Source organism: Physeter macrocephalus, chromosome 19, assembly GCF_002837175.3.
Source record: "Physeter macrocephalus isolate SW-GA chromosome 19, ASM283717v5, whole genome shotgun sequence".
Classification (NCBI taxonomy): domain Eukaryota; kingdom Metazoa; phylum Chordata; class Mammalia; order Artiodactyla; family Physeteridae; genus Physeter; species Physeter macrocephalus.
In genome coordinates this window covers 37,084,147-37,103,406 of record NC_041232.1, presented here as the reverse complement: position 1 = coordinate 37,103,406, position 19,260 = coordinate 37,084,147, and the positions used below count along the sequence as shown (strand labels likewise).

Sequence of the window (19,260 nt, the reverse complement as noted above, 5' to 3'; positions counted from 1 at the left end):
GAATTCTATCAAACATTTAGAGAAGAGCTAACACCGATCCTTCTCAAACTCTTCCAAAAAATTGCAGAGGGAGGAACACTCCCAAATTCATTCTACGAAGCCACCATCTCCCTGATACCAAATCCTGAAAAAGATATCACAAAAAAAGAAAATTATAGATCAGTATCACTGATGAACACAGATGGAAAAATCCTGGACAAAATGCTAGCAAGCAAAATCCAACAACATATTAAAAGGATCATACACCACGATCAGGTGGGATTTATCCCAGGGATGCAAGGATTCTTCAATATGTGCAAATCAATCAGTGTGATACACCATATTAACAAATTAAGGAATAAAAACCATATGATCATCTCAACAGATGCAGAAAAAGCTTTTGACAAAATTCAATACCCATTTATGATAAAAACTCTCAGAAAATGGGCATAGAGGGAACCTACCTCAACATAGTAAAGGCCATATATGACAAACGCACAGCAAACATCATTCTCAATGGGGAAAAACTGAAACCATTTCCACTAAGATCATGAACAAGACAAGGATGGCCACTCTCGCCAGTCTTACTCAACACAGTTTTGGAAGTCCTAGCCACAGCAATCAGAGAAGAAAAAGAAATAAAAGGAATAAAAATTGGAAAAGAAGAAGTAAAACTGTCATTGTTTACATAGAAAATCCTAAAGATGCCACCAGAAAACTACTAGAACTAATCAATGAATTTGGTAGAGTAGCAGGATACAAAATTAATGCACAGAAATCTCTGGCATTGCTATACACTAACAACGAAAAATCAGAAAGAGAAATTAAGGAAATAATCCCATTTACCAATGCAACAAAAAGAATAAAATACCTAGGAATAAACTTACCTAAGGAGGTGAAAGGCATGTACTCAAAAAACTATAAAACACCGATGAAAGAAATCAAAGATGACATAAACAGATGGAGAAATATACCATGCTCTTGAATTGGAAGAATCAATACTGTGAAAATGTCTATACTACCCAAAGCAATCTACAGATTCAATTCAATCCCTATCAAACTACCAACTGCATTCTTTACAGAATTAGAACAAAAAATTTTACAATTTGTATGGAAACACAAAAGACCCCGAACAGCCAAAGCAATCTTGAGAAAGAAAAACGGAGCTGAAGGAATCAGGCTCGCCAACTTCAAACTATACCACAAAGCTACAGTAATCGACAGTATGGTACTGGCACAAACACAGAAATATAGATTAATGGTACAGGATAGAAAGCCCAGAGATAAACCCACACACATATGGTCACCTAATTTATGACAATGGAGGCAAGAACATATAATGGAGAAAAGACAGCCTCTTCAATAAGTGGTGCTGGGAAAACTGGACAGCTACATGTAAAAGAATGAAATTAGAACACTCCCTAACACCACACACAAGAATAAACACAAAATGGGTTAAAGACCTAAATGTAAGGCCAGACACTATCAAACTCTTAGAGGAAAACATAGGCAAAACACTCTATGACATAAATCACAGCAAGATCCTTTTTGACCCATCTCCTAGAGAAATGGAAATAAAAACAAAAATAAACAAATGGGACCTAATGAAACTTAAAAGCTTTTGCACAGCAAAGGAAACCATAAACAAGACAAAAAGACAACCCTCAGAATGGGAGAAAATATTTGCAAACGAAGCAACTGACAAAGGACTAATATCCAAAATTTATAAGCAACTCTTGCAGCTCAATAACAAAAAAACAAACAACCCAATCCAAAAATGGGCAGAAGAACTAAATAGACATTTCTCCAAAGAAGATATACAGATCGCCAACAAACACATGAAAGAATGCTCAACATCATTAATCATTAGAGAAATGCAAATCAAAACGACAATGAGATATCATCTCACACCGGTCAGATTGGCCATCATCAAAAACTCTAGAAACAATAAATGCTGGAGAGGGTGTGGAGAAAAGGGAACCCTCTTGCACTGCTGGTGGGAATAATGTAAATTGATACGAGGCACATGAAAAGATGCTCAACATCACTAATTAGTAGAGAAATCAAAACTACAATGAGGTGTCACCTCACACCAGTCAGAATGGCCATTATCAAAAAGTCTACAAACAATAAATGCTGGAAATGGTGTAGTGAAAAAGGAACCCTCCTGCACTGTTGGTGGGAGCGTAAACTGATACAACCACCATGGAGAACTGTATGGAGGTTCCTTACAAAACTAAAAATAGAACTGCCATATGACCCAGCAATCCCACTACTGGGCATATACCCTGAGAAAACCATAACTCAAAAAGAGACATGTACCACAATGTTCACTGCAGCACTATTTACAATAGCCAGGACATGGAACCAACCTAAATGTCCATTGAGAGATGAATGGATAAAGAAGATGTGGTACATATATACAATGGAATATTACTCAGCCATAAAAAGAAACGAAATTGAGTTATTTGTAGTGAGGTGGATGGACCTATAGTCTGTCATACAGAGTGAAGTTAAGTCAGAAAGAGAAAAACAAATACCATATGCTAACACATATATATGGTATCTTAAAAAAAAATGGTACTGATGAACCTAGTGGCAGGGCAGGAATAAAGATGTAGACATAGAGAATGGACTTGAGGACACAGTGGGGGAGGAGGAAGCTAGGGTGGTGTTAGAGTAGCACTGACATATATACACTGCCAAATGTAAAATAGTGGGAAGCAGCAGCATAGCCTAGGGAGATAAGCTTGGTGCTTTGTGATGACCTAGAGAGGTGGGATAGGGAGGGTGGGAGGGACGCTCAAGAGGGAGGGGATATGGGGATATATATATGCACATGGCTGATTCACTTTGTTGTACAAGAGAAACTAACACAGTATTGTGAAGCAATTATACTTCAATAAAGATCCATTAAAAAAAAAAATGAAGGGTAATGCAGAACATATATAGCTTGTTACAAAACACCTCCAGTGGAGCCTGAGGTATCATCCTGTAGTCAAACACACTGATATTATCACAGTGAAGCATAGGAATGCTCACAGGAAGTGGGACAAATAAGGACTATAACAAAGAGTATCTTGTCAATTGAAGTGAGATTAGGTTGTAACTTTTCAAAAAGAAAAACTTTGTGTTTTGGAATCATATAGAAAAGACTGTGAATTTGTGTTCTAGCTTCACTTCAATATGCAGCATGAGTAAAATAAGAAAGGGTTGACATTTTCATATACACATTTGATAACCTCAGTCTGGCCTGACAGCCTTCTTTCCTCATCTATTATCCCCCCTCAAAATTCTCTTTGACTACCAATATTCAGTGGGCTGAATATTGGACCAATATTCATGCTAACATGGGAGAAATATCAAAATCCTATTGGACATCCACTACTTAAAAAATATACTGATATGATAAAGATATTAATTCCACTTGTGCTATGTGTTTATACATAAGACAGTAGCTACTCGTAAGCCAAAACAATGTTACGTCTACATAGTTTAGCAAAGTTTTTGTAGATGTCCACTCAGATGCAAGAGTCTTTAAAATCCTATAAACCATTAACACTATCCTGAATCCTAACTTTAAAAAAATATTATATAAGCTTTACATAAATGGGAACTAAGAACTGGCCATAACTCTGCTTGGCGTCAGACTAGACCCAGGAAAACAGATTCTTTTTTTGAGACACTGTCAAATAATGGAAAGAACAGAGGCTTTTAAGTCAGAAGATGGGGTTCTGAGTGATGTCTCATTATCTACTAGTTGTCAGACCATGGCAAGTTACCTGACTTAAGATGTGGATTCCTCATCTATAAAGTAGAGTTAATAAAACTACCTTGAAGAGTCACAGTGAGGATTAGAAATAATAAACATAAAACACAAAGAAGAGTAACTGGAACACAAGATGAAAGTTATTATTTTTATTATGAGAAATTGGGGGAGAGGGAAAGGAGGAAGTTCTCCTGGCCTGAGAAATGTATACAAGGAAATAATTATTCAGATTGCTTTTATAAAGTTTCTGGGACAGGGCTAGAAAGGTGGTAACAAAACTCAAATATTTAAAATATAAGTATTTCAAATAATTAATTTGAATGATTTTTTATTTATAATAAAGTTATAAAAATTAAAGTGCTTTAAATTAAAATGTTTTGATTTTTATATATTCACACACTAAGCTAAAAGATGCATACACACCCTTCATATATACTCCCAGAACAAAAATATAGTGATTTTCTTTATATTTTCATTTTCAGAATACTTTATAAATTTTAAAAATGAAACCTTTACCTTTTAATATATCTTTACAGTTTGCAAAGCTAAGTGAAATGAAGAAAGAGAAGCTAGGGGAAAATATTCAATTTTCTGCCACAATTAAGAAAAAATACTTACTCAATTTTCTGCTGCAGCTGTTCAGAAAGCTTTTTATTTTCTTCCTGTAGAATATTCTTTTCATTCACTTAAATATAATGTGAAAAGAAAGCACAAATTATAGCTATAATAAGATGTATGTCAGGTTCTTTCAACAGTTGCAACAATCATGGAGAATTAGGATTTCAAATTCTAAGTCATGATGTTAGGGTTAACGCTACTGTTCAAAACTAATTTGTTACTAGGTGGTGATTATTACATCTCATATTGTGCAAGTTCCAGGTAAATGATTAACTGATAATTCTATGTAATGCCTGTGGGCAAAAAAGAAAGAGTACCTCATGTACTGGCGAGTATAGTTTAATTATTCATACTGAGCACAAGAAAGCATTCCATCTGGTTACTCAGTCCTACTAATTTCAAACACCATTTATCTTGAAATATATCTGATCATAAAATATAACACTGAATATCAGTGTAATTTTTATAACATAAGCACACTTAAGTAAATTTTCTTCCTTAGTCATACTCTACGTTTCATTAATAATTATGGTATCGGTAACTTAAATATACCATTGAAGTAGTATCTCCTTGTTTGAATCTACCTTGACTAAATTTTCCTATCCATCCTTATTTATAAAGCAGAAACTCAGTTTTGGGCTATAATTTCTACTGCTGCCAGCACAAAATTATCAATCCTTGATATTATGTCACTGGTTAAGCATGTGTTTTACGAGGAGGAATATATCAAAGAAATCAAGTCAGAGTAAGTACAATTAACCTCTCAGAAAGAAAGTTAATCATACTCCAAAAATCTGTTAATAATTTAGTGGTTTACAAATCCAAACATATTTCTTACACTGAGTAAATAAAAATTTGTTGACTCTATATCAATACAGTATGTGAGGGTTACTAAACTACCTCCTGTGGAGGATCTGGAAAAAACCAAAAACCTGAAGATATGACAGTGACCTAGAGGAAAGTGTAGTCTAATGAGAGAAAAGATATTATATAAACATATTTTTTACAACTGAAAGTGACAAGGGCATTAGAGAGGTACAGATAAAATACTAAATGAAATTCCAAGGAGAAAAAGGTTACGTTGAGCCGTTGAAAAAATCAGGAAAGGATTCGAGAGGACAACTGAGCTGGACACAGGAAGAGAAATCCAAGAGCCTCCCACTCCACCAACACAATCAACAACAAAAACAAAACAAATTGTGAGCTAAAACCCAAGCAATGTAAGCAAGCAGATAACTGGTATCAGCACTGGTGGAGGGACTGAACTTGAGATTTCCAGTTTAAGCCTGAACTCCTGGAATGGAGCCAAAGTGATCTGAATTCACTTACCACTAGAGTCAGTAGAAAATAACTCACATATAGATTCCCAAGTATTTCAGATAACAGAATTATATGATAATGAAATGTTTAAAGATTTAAAAGATGGAAGGCTCAAAACTAACATGATAAAAGTGATTACCAAAAATGAGTAACCAAACAAGATTGAGATAATTTGAGCATCAATAAAAATAATGAACATAACTGAATGACACAAACTGAATATATAAAATTACACGTCTATTATGCTCAAAAAAGAGAAAGCTCCATTCATGTCAAAAGCAAAATGAAACATAACATATACAACACACAAAACCTCATTTGTCCTAGAGACTGTCATACAGAGTGAAGTAAGTCAGAAAGAGAAAAATAAATACTGTATGCTAACATGTATATGGAATCTAAAAAAAAAAAGGTTCTGAAGAACCTAGGGGCAGGACAGGAATAAAGATGCAGATGTAGAGAATGGACTTGAGGACATGTGGAGGGGGAAGGGTAAGCTGGGACGAAGTGAGAGAGTGGCATGGACTTATATATACTACCAAATGTAAAACAGACAGCTAGTGGTAAGCAGCCCCATAGCACAGGGAGATCAGCTCTGTGCTTTGTGACCGCCTAGAGGGGTGGGATAGGAAGGGTGGGAGGGAGAAGAAAGAGGGAGGAGATATGGTGATATATGTATACGTATAGCTGATTCACTCTGTTATAAAGCAGAAACTAACACACCATTGTAAAGCAATTATACTCCAATAAAGATGTTAAAAAAAACCTTATTTGTCACCATTGTAGGTAGCTATTATACAAGATATTACTCTGAAAACTGGCAGTTAAAGGGAAAAAATTAAGATGTATCATGCCTTTCTAGTAGGAACTACATCCCAAGGTAACCAATGGCCCCAAACTGATGAGGGAGAATTCTTGTTTATAGAAGAATGCCAGCTGATAAAGAATAAGAATAAAAGAAATGGAAAATTATCATTTTGTAGTCTGCAATTAAATAATTGATTCAGGCCAGAATCACAAATAGATATTAAAACCATTAAAGAAAGACTGAGGGAGAATTGTATTTTTGCAAGATTTCAAAGTATCACACATCCATCCTCCCAATTTAGACTACTTGGTGGTACTCGGGGGAAAATATAACTCTATAATGGAGAAAACTGGCCACCAATCCTGAACAGTGGAATAACCTGACAATACCTATATCCTAATATGATACAATATAAAGTAGACAATTTTACCTATAAAGTACTGCTGTCAAAAATGTTTAATCTAGACCTAATCAAGCCTTCAGATACAATTTCTATTTTATAGGAAATAAACAAGATAAAGAAAATGATGAGAAAAATCCAGAAGGTGGCATAATTTTAGGAAAACAGCCCTACTTCTTCAAGAAGTCAATGTCATAGAAGAAAAAAATAGGAAGGGAGTTTATTCCAGATTAAAACACAAATGCAATGTGTGGTCTTGACTGGCAGGTTTGAACAAAACTACCTTAAGAGGGACAGCTGTAGAAATATGAATATGGACCGGCTCTTAAAGAATATTAGAGAAAATTATGGATAATCTTTGGTAGGCAAGGTAGTGGTATTGTGGTTAGGTATAAATTATCCAAGTATTTAGGGGAAAAATCTCCTGATGTATGTAATTGACATTAAAATATTTCAGTTTGAAAAGAAATGAAGAAAATACAGCAAAATACGAACAACTGTTAAATCTATGTGATCGGTGTATGAGGGTTCCTTACTATTCTCCTTACTTTTCTATATTTTTAAGAAATTTCATTAAAAAAAAAAGACTACACAGATTTGAAAAAGAACCAGAATTTTTAAAAATGAAAAATTTGGTTACTGAAATAAAATAACTCAGTATAACAGAGCTGAAGAACTTAGTATAATAAACAAGAAAGCTGAAGAAATTACCCAGAACGCAGCAGAGTGAAATGAGGGGACGAAAAATAGGAAAGAGATGTTAAGAGACCAACGGATCGAATGACAAGGTCTCATTATAACCCCCAAATAAGGAGAATGGAGAAGACACAATGTTTGAAGAGCTAGTAGCTGACAGTTTTACAGATATGATTAAAGAAGTGATTCAATAGATTTTGTAATGTATACTAAACAGACTTTTTTCTTAAAAACCTACTTGAAATTGCACTAAAACTACAGAATACCAAAAACTAAGGAAAACAATCTTAATAGTAGCCAGAGAAAAATAACTGTTATCCTGTAAAATAGCCTTATAAAAATAACGGTAAAATAAAAACATTGAGGTGGCGCAGTGGTTGAGAGTCCGCCTGCTGATGCAGGGGACACGGGTTCATGCCCCGGTCTGGGAAGATCCCACATGCCGCGGAGCGGCTGGGCCCGTGAGCCATGGCCGCTGAGCCTGCGCGTCCGGAGCCTGTGCTCTGCAACGGGAGAGGCCACAGCAGTGAGAGGCCCGCGTACCACAAAAAAACAAAAACAAAAACAAAAACAAAAACATTGAGGATAAAAACTGAGGGTTTAAAACCAACAAATATCCTCTAAAGGAACTTTTAAAGAATGAATCTCAGGACTTCCCTGGTGGTCCAGTGGTTATGACTCTGCACTTCCACTGTAGGGGGCACAGGCTTGATCCCTACTTGGGGGAACTAAGACTCCGCATGCAGTGTGGCATGGCCAAAAAAAAAAAAAAAAGATCAGAAAGGGTAATAATACCAGAAGAAAAGTGAGATGTAAAAAGCAATAATAAGCAAAGAAACTGCTGCACATGTAGGTAAGTCTTTTAAAAACTGTCTGAATAAGGTAATTTTTAAAAAAGTTTCTAACTTGCAGGGCTGAAAAAAAAATATAGGCCATAAACAGTATGTAAATGGAGAAGGAGATGATCAGAGTGAAAGTGTTTTAAAGTCTTTGGACTATTCAGAAGAGGGTAAGATACTATCTTTATATTTTAGGAAAGCATGGTAAAATTTCAAGGTTGATCAAAAAATATAGAAATAAAGAGTTTAAAAACAAAGTAAAGGATAAAATAAAAATGAAATAACAAGATAAATATCTTCAAAATGCAATAACTGGAAAAAGTAAGAAGAAAAAAGAGAGGCAGGCCAGGGGAAAAAAAGTAGCAACAATATAGAAACACCAAGAATTCATAAACATGAAGCCCTTAGTATTTTTATTCATAATATAACTTTGTTTGGGATTTGACCTCAATGATTTTCCTGTTGCTCATTTTAATGTAAAATTAGTTTTCCTGAACTTTTCAGTAATCACATTGAGGGTATTATTAGCAGTATTATTCTAAGACTATTGTGCTATAATATGAGATTAAAAAATGAGTAGTTAGGGGATATTTTAATTCTATCATCCCTGTGTCCTTGAGAACCATGATTCTCAGTGTGGAAGAAAGGGGATACAGATGTTATTAGAAGAGGTTAGCAAAAGCTCTATAGTCTTGAATTTGAATTTTCAACATGAACTCATGAAGTATTTTATCTATCTGAAAATTAGACAAAGGATATTCAAACCATTCACCCAAGAAGAAATGCAAACTGAAGATCAAGTAAAAAGATACTTGACCTGAATAGTAATAAAGAGAATGCTAATATTAAAAAGGTATATCATTCTTTACCCACTGAACTGGATATTGTCAATTAATACATTTTTGCACAAAACTGAAGAGAATGTAGGGAAACTGAAATTATCAAACACTCAAAAAATTGACTTGTTCATCAATATGAAAATGGGTAAATAAATGGCATCTACAAACGCAGCCATTAAAAAGAATGCTGTCTTATTCCTTAATACCTAGGGTTTTTGCTTGTTGAGTTTTGGGCTATTTTTCAGACAGTTAAAGTTGCTAGAAATCTGACTATTAGACATGTAGACATTACTGCAGATAATTTCAAGTACTAATGGTAATATAATTGTGGATCTCAACTATGTCTATTGAAATGTAATAGTTTTCTACTCACTGATAATCTTATATTCCTAAATAAACTCATGCATGCATTCATTCATACACACCACAGAATCTATGGGTCTAAATATATAAACAAACATATAAACATGTAAAGACTTGTAATATATAGTCCAAAATAAAATAACATGTCAGAACAAGAAGTATGATATGATCCCATTAAAAATTTAAAAGAGAAGATAGAGGAGGGGGTAAAATGAGGGAAGGAGACAAACAGAAAGATAGATAAATCTGGACCTGTAAAGATATTTATTATATTCTTAATAGTAGTTACCTCTGGGAGCAGAATAAAACTATGTTCCTTCTATGTCTTTTTAAAACAATCAGATACATTCATATATCCTTGCTTGAGTAACCAGAGGACAGCAATATAATTAACAGAAAAAAAAAAGTCAAAATACCAAATTAGTTTGGAAAAGAAGATAAATGAAGAAAATCCTACACAAAATGGTAAGTAGACTAAACTAAAAATGGTATACTTGTAATAGTGTGTCCAAAAAAATTGTGAAAATCAAAAAAAATACACCTTTGTAGAACACTAAATTGTCTGCTTTATGTTTAAATTTACTAATTATAAATAGTTGAATTAATATGAAATAAAACCAAAGAAGCAAATACAGATATAACCAAAGAAAATTTGCCTCTTGTCTTACAGCTGGTGAGACTTTAAGGCCAACGAGGACAGGATTTGCACAACCTTTCTGTACCCTATTTCTTACTAAAATAAGCATGAGATTAAATCTACAAAAAGGGAAAAAACATTTGAACTTTTGCCTAAATAAAGAAAAACATATGTAAACAATCCATTTGATTGTAACCAATTTAATAACAGGTTTTAACAATAGCATACTATGCTTTACATACTTAATAAATGAAGAAAGGAAACTCACTAAGCTCTGTGATAAGTTTAAGATTCTGCTGTCGAATATTTTCAAACTCTTGTTGTTTCTTCCGCATATGTTCTTCAGTTACTGCACAGCGATCACATAATCCTGCTCTTAATCTACAAAACAAAAACAAAACAAAACAAAAAAAAGTAGAACTTAAATGTTCTCATCAAAAAATAAACAAATAAAAAAATATGTGAGGTGATGGATATGTTAATTAACCAGATGGTGGGAATCCTTTCACAATATATACATTTATCAAATCACCATGATAAATACTTTTTTAAAAAAATAATTTTGTCAATTATACCTCAATAAAACTGAAATTAAAAATTTTTTTCAACTACTATAAGATACTTCTTCATATTTGAATTTCAAGATTTTTATATTTTATGAAGAACTAAAGAATTTACTTGGAAAATACAGAGAAAATTAACTAGTTATTATACCTTTAACATATTCCCAAATAGGCTGAAATCATGCTACATCATTTTCTACAGACTGCAATTCTGTAAAAATCTGCCAATTTTAAACTCCATTCAAGGGAACTTATTTATTGAAGCTCCCTTGTTTTAATTTATCAGAGCCAAAATATGAACCCAGTCTCATACCAATGGACAGAATTTTATCTGAAGCAAGCTTGCATCTGCTTAGCATAGCATATAACACATAATGAGTGTTCAACAACCAAGTTTTAGTTGAATGAATACTAAAGGTCAAAGAATACAAAGTTTAAAAAAAAGTAATGCTCTTTTCAGCATTAAAAAAAGACTCCAGTGTTAGTAGAAATTCACAGTGTACTATTATGTAAAAAAAAAGAAAAAAGGTTACACAATAGCTTTTACTAATTATTTGTGAGTGCTGAAGGGAAAAGGGAAATACATATATTACACAGGAGGGGTGGGTGATGGAGAGAAACGTGTATTTCAGAATGTTAATACAGTTATCTTGTAGGTACCAGTAATACAGAAGATTTTCTTTTTAGTGTTTTGCTATATTTTTCAAAATTTCTCTAATTTCATTATTTATATAACCAGGAAAAAATACGGTTGAAAAAAATGACACATATCCCTCATTAGGAATTTAGAAAATATAAAATCTAAGATAATCATTTTAACTCAATGACCTAAGTCAATAAGATACTAAGTATATACGGAAGTCATAGCATGGTAGTACATGCCATGAATTTTAAAATAAGGAGACAAAACATGAAAACTATACAACTAAAACAAACAAAAAGAACCTAGAGATTTTTATATAAAAGTAAAACTCATATCAACAGTGTTGATATGGATATAAAAAATAAAGATTAGAGATCATAGGTTGCATTAATAGGACTAAAATTTCTAGAATGAAGGAATAAAGAATTGGGCAACATGGTTTAATTGGAGTACATTCCAGAACAGGAATTAGGCCAATCAAGATCTAAGTAAAGATGACAAAGAGAACATCTGCATCTTCTGTTGCTTCCTCCCCAAATCCCACAAAACTACAGTAAAGATCTGTGTATATTTTTAAAGACACAAGACTATGAGAACTGGGAGAATGGGAAAGAAAAACAAATGAATTAAAAAGCAAGGAGCTGGCGGACAAATAGAAACTGACCTGAGAATGCTGAATCGTAGGCTAACAATGGGAGAAGTCTAGAACTCTTGTCCAAAATGGTAGCCACAAGCCACATGTGGTTATTTCAATTTAAATAAATTAAATTAAAATAAGAGAGAAGATAAAAAACTAGAAGATTATCCTAGAAGGTCCATCATATCAATAATAGGAGTTATAGAAAGAGCAAGGTGGGGGCAGGTACAGAAAACCAGAAACAGAGGAACAAAAAAGACTTGAGACATATAGAAAGCCAAACGACTAGCATAAATCCAACCATATCAATAACATTAATCATGAATTGATTAAACACTCCAATCAAAAGGCAGAAACTGTCAGACAGGACAAAAAAAAATAAGATCTAACTATATGCTGTCTACAATAGACACACTTTAGATCTGAAGATACAAATAGGCAGAAAGCAAAAGGATGGAAAAAGAAATACCATGCAAACAAAAACCAAAAGAGAGCTGGTTATTCATTAATTAGTGTCAAACAAAAGAGACTTTAAGGTAAAAGTGTTACTAGAGACAGTGAATTCTATAACAAAAGGGTCAATTTATTAGAGATATAACAATTACATTTCACACGAAAGCCCCCAAATATGCAGAGCATGCATTCAACACGAAAGCCCCCAAATATGCAGAGCAAAAACTGACAGAATTGAAGAAAGAAATATATAAATTCGTCAATAACAGTTATAGACTTCCACTCTCAATAGTGGATAGAACAAGACAGACAGAAAATCAGCATAGATATAGCAAACTTGAACACACTACCACCTAAACCTACCTGACATCTATAGAACCCTCCAGCCAACGACTGCAGAACACACATTCTTCTCAAGCACACTTGGAACATTCTCTAGGACAAACCATTTTCTAGGTCACAAAACAAGTCTCAATAAGTTTAAAAGCACTGAAATCAGACAAAGTATGTTCTCTCACCATAATGGAATTAAATTAGAAATCAAAAAAGTAGGAAAATCTGGAAAATTCACAAATATGTGAATCTTAAAAACAATGCACTCCCAAATAAGCAATGAGTTAAAGAAGAAATCACAAGGGAAATTATAATAATAGGGCTGTAGCTGAGTGCCCTAGTCTAAAATCCTACCCAGGTCAAAGGATAGCTCCTTATTTTCTTATTGAAAAGTAAAGCTCCCATAACATATACAGAGTCCTCAGTTGACTTTCCTATTCATAGGAAAACTCCTGGGGGAGGGAGAATTGGGAATGGCCGGGGTAAAACAGATAGACAATTAAAAGCAGACTATATCATACCAACTAATGCAGAAAATTCACTGCAGTCATACACTACTGAATACAGACAACCAAAGATTACTAGTGTATGAAGCAAACTAGTAACATAAAAGAGCTAGTATCCCTGGAAAAATGAGAAATGATGTTGACATAAAACAAGAAAAGGGTACACGTACACACACGTACATATAAATGATCAACAAACAATAAAAAGTTCTTGGATACTAAACATGTGATTACCAAAATAGCTTCAATAATAGGGTTGGAGAGTAAAATAGAAGAAATCTCCCAGAACATGGAAAAAGACAAGTAACAAAAACAAGACAAAAGATTGTGAAGGATCAGTTTATGACTAAGAAGTGCTCCAGAAAGAGAGAACCTACAAAAATGGAGAAAGGAAATAATAGACAAAAATAGTATCTTAAGAGATACTAGTCTTCAGGTTAACAGGATGACTGGACAGCACAATGAAGGAAACACACACACACACACACACACACACACACACACACACACACACACACACACCATTATGAAATTCAGAATTAGGATAAAAAGATCTTACATTCCAGAAACACACACACACACACACACACACACACACCATTATGAAATTCAGAATTAGGATAAAAAGATCTTACATTCCAGAAAGGGAAAACAATCTATTACCTATAAAGGAATGAACATTAGAATGATAGCTTTGGATGCTCACAGACAATGAGAAAATGTCTTCAAAGTTTTGAGGGAAAACTATTTTCAACCTAGAATTTTATATCCAGTCAATATGCCATCTAAATGCAATAGTAAAATAAAAACATTTTCTCAGATATGCAAGACTCTGAAAATTTACTTCCGGTGCACTTTTAAGCAGTTACTTGTGGGTGAGCTATAAGAAAAAAAAAAAAAAAAAAAAAAAAAGGAAAAACAGGCCCACATTTTTCCAACCATGTATACTAGTATATCTTCAAGGTCTAAAATAGTGCCTGGCACAAGACAGGAGCTCCATAAATATCTGTTGACTAACATGAGTTGAAAGAAATAATGGAAGTAATGTAGGGATCCAGTGAGAGAAATTCCAGAATTGCTGTTGTAGGATAGCCTAGAAAGTAAATGGTCCAAATTAGTACAGAAAGTTTTTCAGCCCAAGAAGTATGTCTTCAAGAAAAAGAACAAAAAAGATTATAATCAAATAGAATAACAGGCATTAAATAATATTAATGACACAATGAGGAAAACATTTCTAATCTCAATAAGAAAAAAGGTAGTTAGAAATTCTAAAAAAAACAAAGCAAACTTATACAAGTACGTTTTTATCATAATACAGTTATAGGGTGACTTGAGCAACTGATTTGGGACAGCGTAGAAAAGAATCTATTTGACCTGGACATTAGAAACACTCTCCTTGAGTGGCACAGGGGTCATGACAATGGATCTATAGAGAAGGAAATGAATCCTGGCTCAGCAGTGAATAGTCAATAAATAAACATTGTTCATTATTTTCCAACTTCTACAATCAACTTGTAAACAAAATACAAGGGATTGAAATCTGGTAACAGAAAAGAACGTAGCAACTATCAACTTTGTCAATATTTATAGGTTATTGGTTCAGCTAACACAAGGCAGAAGGTAGGAAGAGAGGAAGAGTGATGCAGGTAAGGGTGAAAGCATCCGTATCCTGTGATACAGAGGTGAGTTCAGGGAGACTGTTCAGACATCTCTCTCTAAAATATCTTTATGTAAATATGTATATCTGCATAAATGTATGTATTAAGGCCCAAAAATAAAACAGCACTAAAATAACTTCAAAAATAGGTGAGGGAGGGAAAAATTATTCCTCTTCATAGCAAGAAGTAAACAACTATTGTCTCAAATTGATAAATCAAGTGTTAAAGTGAAAATACATCATTTAGAACTTTGGAGAACTAAAAACTGGGACAGGCATGGGTGGGAAAGAGTGGAACAGGAAACTATTGGTTGATGGTAACTATACAACTTTATAATGTACATGTATTACTTGAATAAAAATTATAAAAGGAAAAACATAAAATCAGCTAAATAGTATGTTATACTCCTTTTCGCCATAGCATTTTAACTTAATAGAAATATATTCTAGTAAACTTTACATAAAATTTTTTTGAGAATTAAGGTACTAAGGACATACACCTTCTTATCTTTCTGCTATAACACTTAATGTTTTCAGACTTTCAAGCATTTCCAAAGCTAATAGTAAAGTCTATTTATGCCTTTAAAATTCCAAAGGAAATAAGAATAAAGTTCTCTCTAAACTATTCCAAAACAAAGACATTGTTAAACTGTTATAAAAAACTCAATTTTAACTATTGGTTTAAAATACTTCACATTTCACTTTTATATTTCTCTTTTAAGATCTATTCAAATTAATAGCTTGAGATTCATTCAATAAACATTCAAATAGTTGACCTGATTGTGGTAAATAATTTATACACAGAACTACTAAGCTAGAGAGGCCAAAAAGAGCACTGACACTGAAAGGTCACTGAAAAACACTGAAGGAGTTAAATGGCATTAATCAATCCTAATTAAGTATTCAAATGTCACCCTACCACTTTGTCATTGAAAACTGAACACCTTATTGTTTCCAAGAAATCAACTCTGATATATTAAAATGTCATAAGGTATCATGGAAGACAACCTCTTGAAACCCTTAGTTTCCAAGTTTAAAAATGCCTCTGGTATAAACAGTTATAAAATGAAACAATATTCCCTAACTTGTTTATTACATCTAGTTTTCTCCAGTTAACTGCCACTCTTTTTTTTTTTTTTTTTTTTGCAGTACGCGGGCCTCTCACCGCTGTGGCCTCTCCCGCTGCGGAGCACAGGCTCCGGACGTGCAGGCTCAGCGGCCATGATCCACGGGCCCAGCCGCTCCGCGGCATGTGGGATCCCCCCGGACCGGGGCACGAACCCGCATCCCCTGCATCGGCAGGCGGACTCTCAACCACTGCGCCACCAGGGAAGCCCTAACTGCCACTCTTGATAATACCTGTGAAAAAGGGTCAACTCTTGATTGTTCACTGATCCTAGCTTAAATTTAAATGAATGTGAGAAAACAGGCTAGCTCCTATTCCATCAGCAGGATTCTACTGTTTTCCTCTTGCCTATCTTCAACTGCTGCTGTCAGAGAAAGAAAAAACAGGCTCAATTTCACAGGAGAATGCAATTTCAGTAGCTATAAGCAGGTAAACGGGAAAGAAGAGTAATTCTACTTTTAAGGGCTGAAAGTATCATGCATTCTGAGTTATATTCCAGCTTCTTCACAGAGATGAAGAAATAAAAGATTTCAGTTTGCAATTAAAACTTACCAGATAAACAAGTATGCTCAACTGTTTGCTATACCCTAAAAAGATTTCCTCAAACTTATTCATTTTCATTCAAAAGGGTTTTACTAAACACCTACAGTGAGTACTGTAAGTGCTAAAATACAACAGTGGCCAAGATAATGTCACTTCTTTAAAAGAGTTTACAGTGTACTAAAAAAAGAAAGACAATAAAAAGTAATTACAATAAAGTATGATTCACAACATTAAAGTGGAAATACAGGGTACTATGAAACCACACAGCACAACTAAGTCGAGTCTAGGAAGTCCGGGAAGGTCTCCTGAAGAATACATTTAAATTCAAATCCGTAAGTAAGAAGAGTTAGCAAGACAAAAGAAGACATTTGGTCAGTATTTCAAAAATAAAGAACAACAAATCCTCTGATTATGAGTACCAATTTTCCCTTTTAACAACAGTTGAAATATGAGTTTCCTAATATTGACAAAAATGCTTTTAAAAATATTAAAATCTATCGGACAACTACAGTTTAACTGCTTTGTTCAGATTTTTTTTTTTTAAATGCCTTCTATTCAGTACAGTGACTGTTCCTTAGATTAAGTGAAATACTTTGGTTGCTTGAGGGAACCTGTAAATGGTTCCTGTAAATAGTAATGTAATAACAGTACTAGTAAAACACAAACAAGCCACATTAAATTAGAACTTTTTATCATCTAATTTATCTTTACTGAATAATTCCTTTCATCTAAACATCTCCTCATATTATGTTTTCATAATATAAGCATAAGAAATAAGAATCACTTCATCTTAGGAAGGGTAAACAGCAAATTGCAGAATTACCATTTAGAAATTTTAACAAAATATATGTTGCTTTTAAAAGGTCTCAGCAAAACATTAATGTTTATAGATATTTAAAGCTTGCTCTAGGATTATCATTCTTACATATGACAAAATTAAAGTAAAATTTTAAGTAAGGCAGAACTTTACTAAATGTTACCTACTTTGACATTTAAAGGTAGGATTTAGTTAGTAGCAATTTAAAAGAAAAATAACCAAAAACAAACAAGCAAAACAACCTTCCAAGAAAACAAGACTAGATAATAGGCAATGTTGAAGACTTAATATTTCAGAGTACTTGTTTTGGTAACTTTATATCAAGCATAAATACATTGAGATAATCAGTTAAGTTGTAATTCATTTAAACGTTTATAAAATTAAGACAACACACAGACAAGGCATCGTCAAACAGTAGAAATTGGGAAGTTTGAGGGGCAAATTTAACCTAATTATCCATTAACTATGTGATCTTGGGAAAGTTTCTTAACTCTTTGTCAGCATAGTTTCCTCATTTTAAAAATAGATTTATCATCTACCTCACAGTGTTAAGGTGAAGATTAAGTGCTGGGTGGCTGGGTATAACGTAAGCCCTCAAAACTAGCAGATACTACATTAAAAAAAAGATTAGATCTACATCATTCTTGGTTTCATTAAATGAAGCTTCATAAAATAAGGGACAAATCTTAAAGTAATCCCAGAAGGAAATTTCAGATTTAAAGAAAGGAAAGAAAAAGCATGTGAATAAAGAAATGAGCTACACTCCTTGTCCCACCCCCAAATTAATACCATGTAATGAATTATAGGCCCACCTACCTAAAAATGTAAAGGTGAACAGAATGAAAGGCAAGAGAACATTTAGGGTAAGAAACTGCACATAAGTGTGACATCCACCTGAAATTAGTGAAAATAGATGATAAAAAGAAAAGAATCTAGTTTTTAAAAACTGCAGAATAAAAATGATAATTTTAACAATTAAATATATTAACCAAATAAAGGATGGTAATTTAGAAAATACTTCAATGGGAAGGGTAGGGGTGCTCATCCACTAACATTTCTTCTCAGAATGAGCCTGGAGAAGAAAAATTCACTTAAGAAGAGAAGCACAAGATGCAAAGAATAAAAGAACAGCCAAAACTTTAAATCATAAAGTGAAGAAATGTTCTGAAGATATTAGAAAGGAGTGTCTTCAAGAGCTAAGATGAAGAACACTATATCTTGGGGATGAAATGTAGAGTGAACTGTATTAAGCCAATTCGTGCAAAACGTAATGAAAACCTTACCTTGTGATTTTTTTTCAGTGTACTGAGTCCTAAACAACTTGCTAATGATCAACTAAACAGAAAGAATGCTGGAAATAAACACAATCAGTCTTTGAGTGTGGCAACCATGAAAACGTATCTCCTATTGTGGGAAGTAAAATCACTGGCTCCAGCTGTTGTGCTCTGAAATCCTTCACCTGCCAAACAGGTGAACACACCAAGCATCCCACAGTCAGAAGCCAGCCAATGAATGAGTAGAACAGGGATACTATGGCTCCAGAACTCCCCAGTGGCCTTGTCAAAGCTTTCTTAAAACTGCAGTGCAGGGGCTTCCCTGGTGGCGCAGTGGTTGAGAGTCCGCCTGCCGATGCAGGGGACACGGGTTCGTGCCCCGGTCCAGGAAGATCCCACATGCCGTGGAGTGGCTGGGCCTGTGAGCCATGGCCGCTGAG

The 19,260-nt window shown here is 33.9% G+C and overlaps 1 protein-coding gene across 5 annotated transcripts in view; it reads right to left on the bottom strand.

Moving 5' to 3' along the window:
- RBBP8 (RB binding protein 8, endonuclease) overlaps positions 1–19,260 on the bottom strand; it is an 80,590-nt gene that overhangs the window by 39,219 nt on the left and 22,111 nt on the right. For 3 of the 5 annotated variants that reach the window (XM_028479899.2, XM_028479900.2, XM_028479901.2), the window contains 2 exons: positions 10,537–10,649; positions 4,367–4,433 (listed from right to left, as the gene is read on the bottom strand). In XM_028479899.2, coding sequence (XP_028335700.1) covers positions 4,367–4,433; positions 10,537–10,649 — 180 coding nt within the window. Of the gene's footprint in view, positions 1–4,366; positions 4,434–10,536; positions 10,650–12,927; positions 13,017–19,260 lie in introns of all 5 variants that reach the window. The other 2 variants (XM_055080743.1, XM_028479902.2) reach the window with 2 other exon arrangements.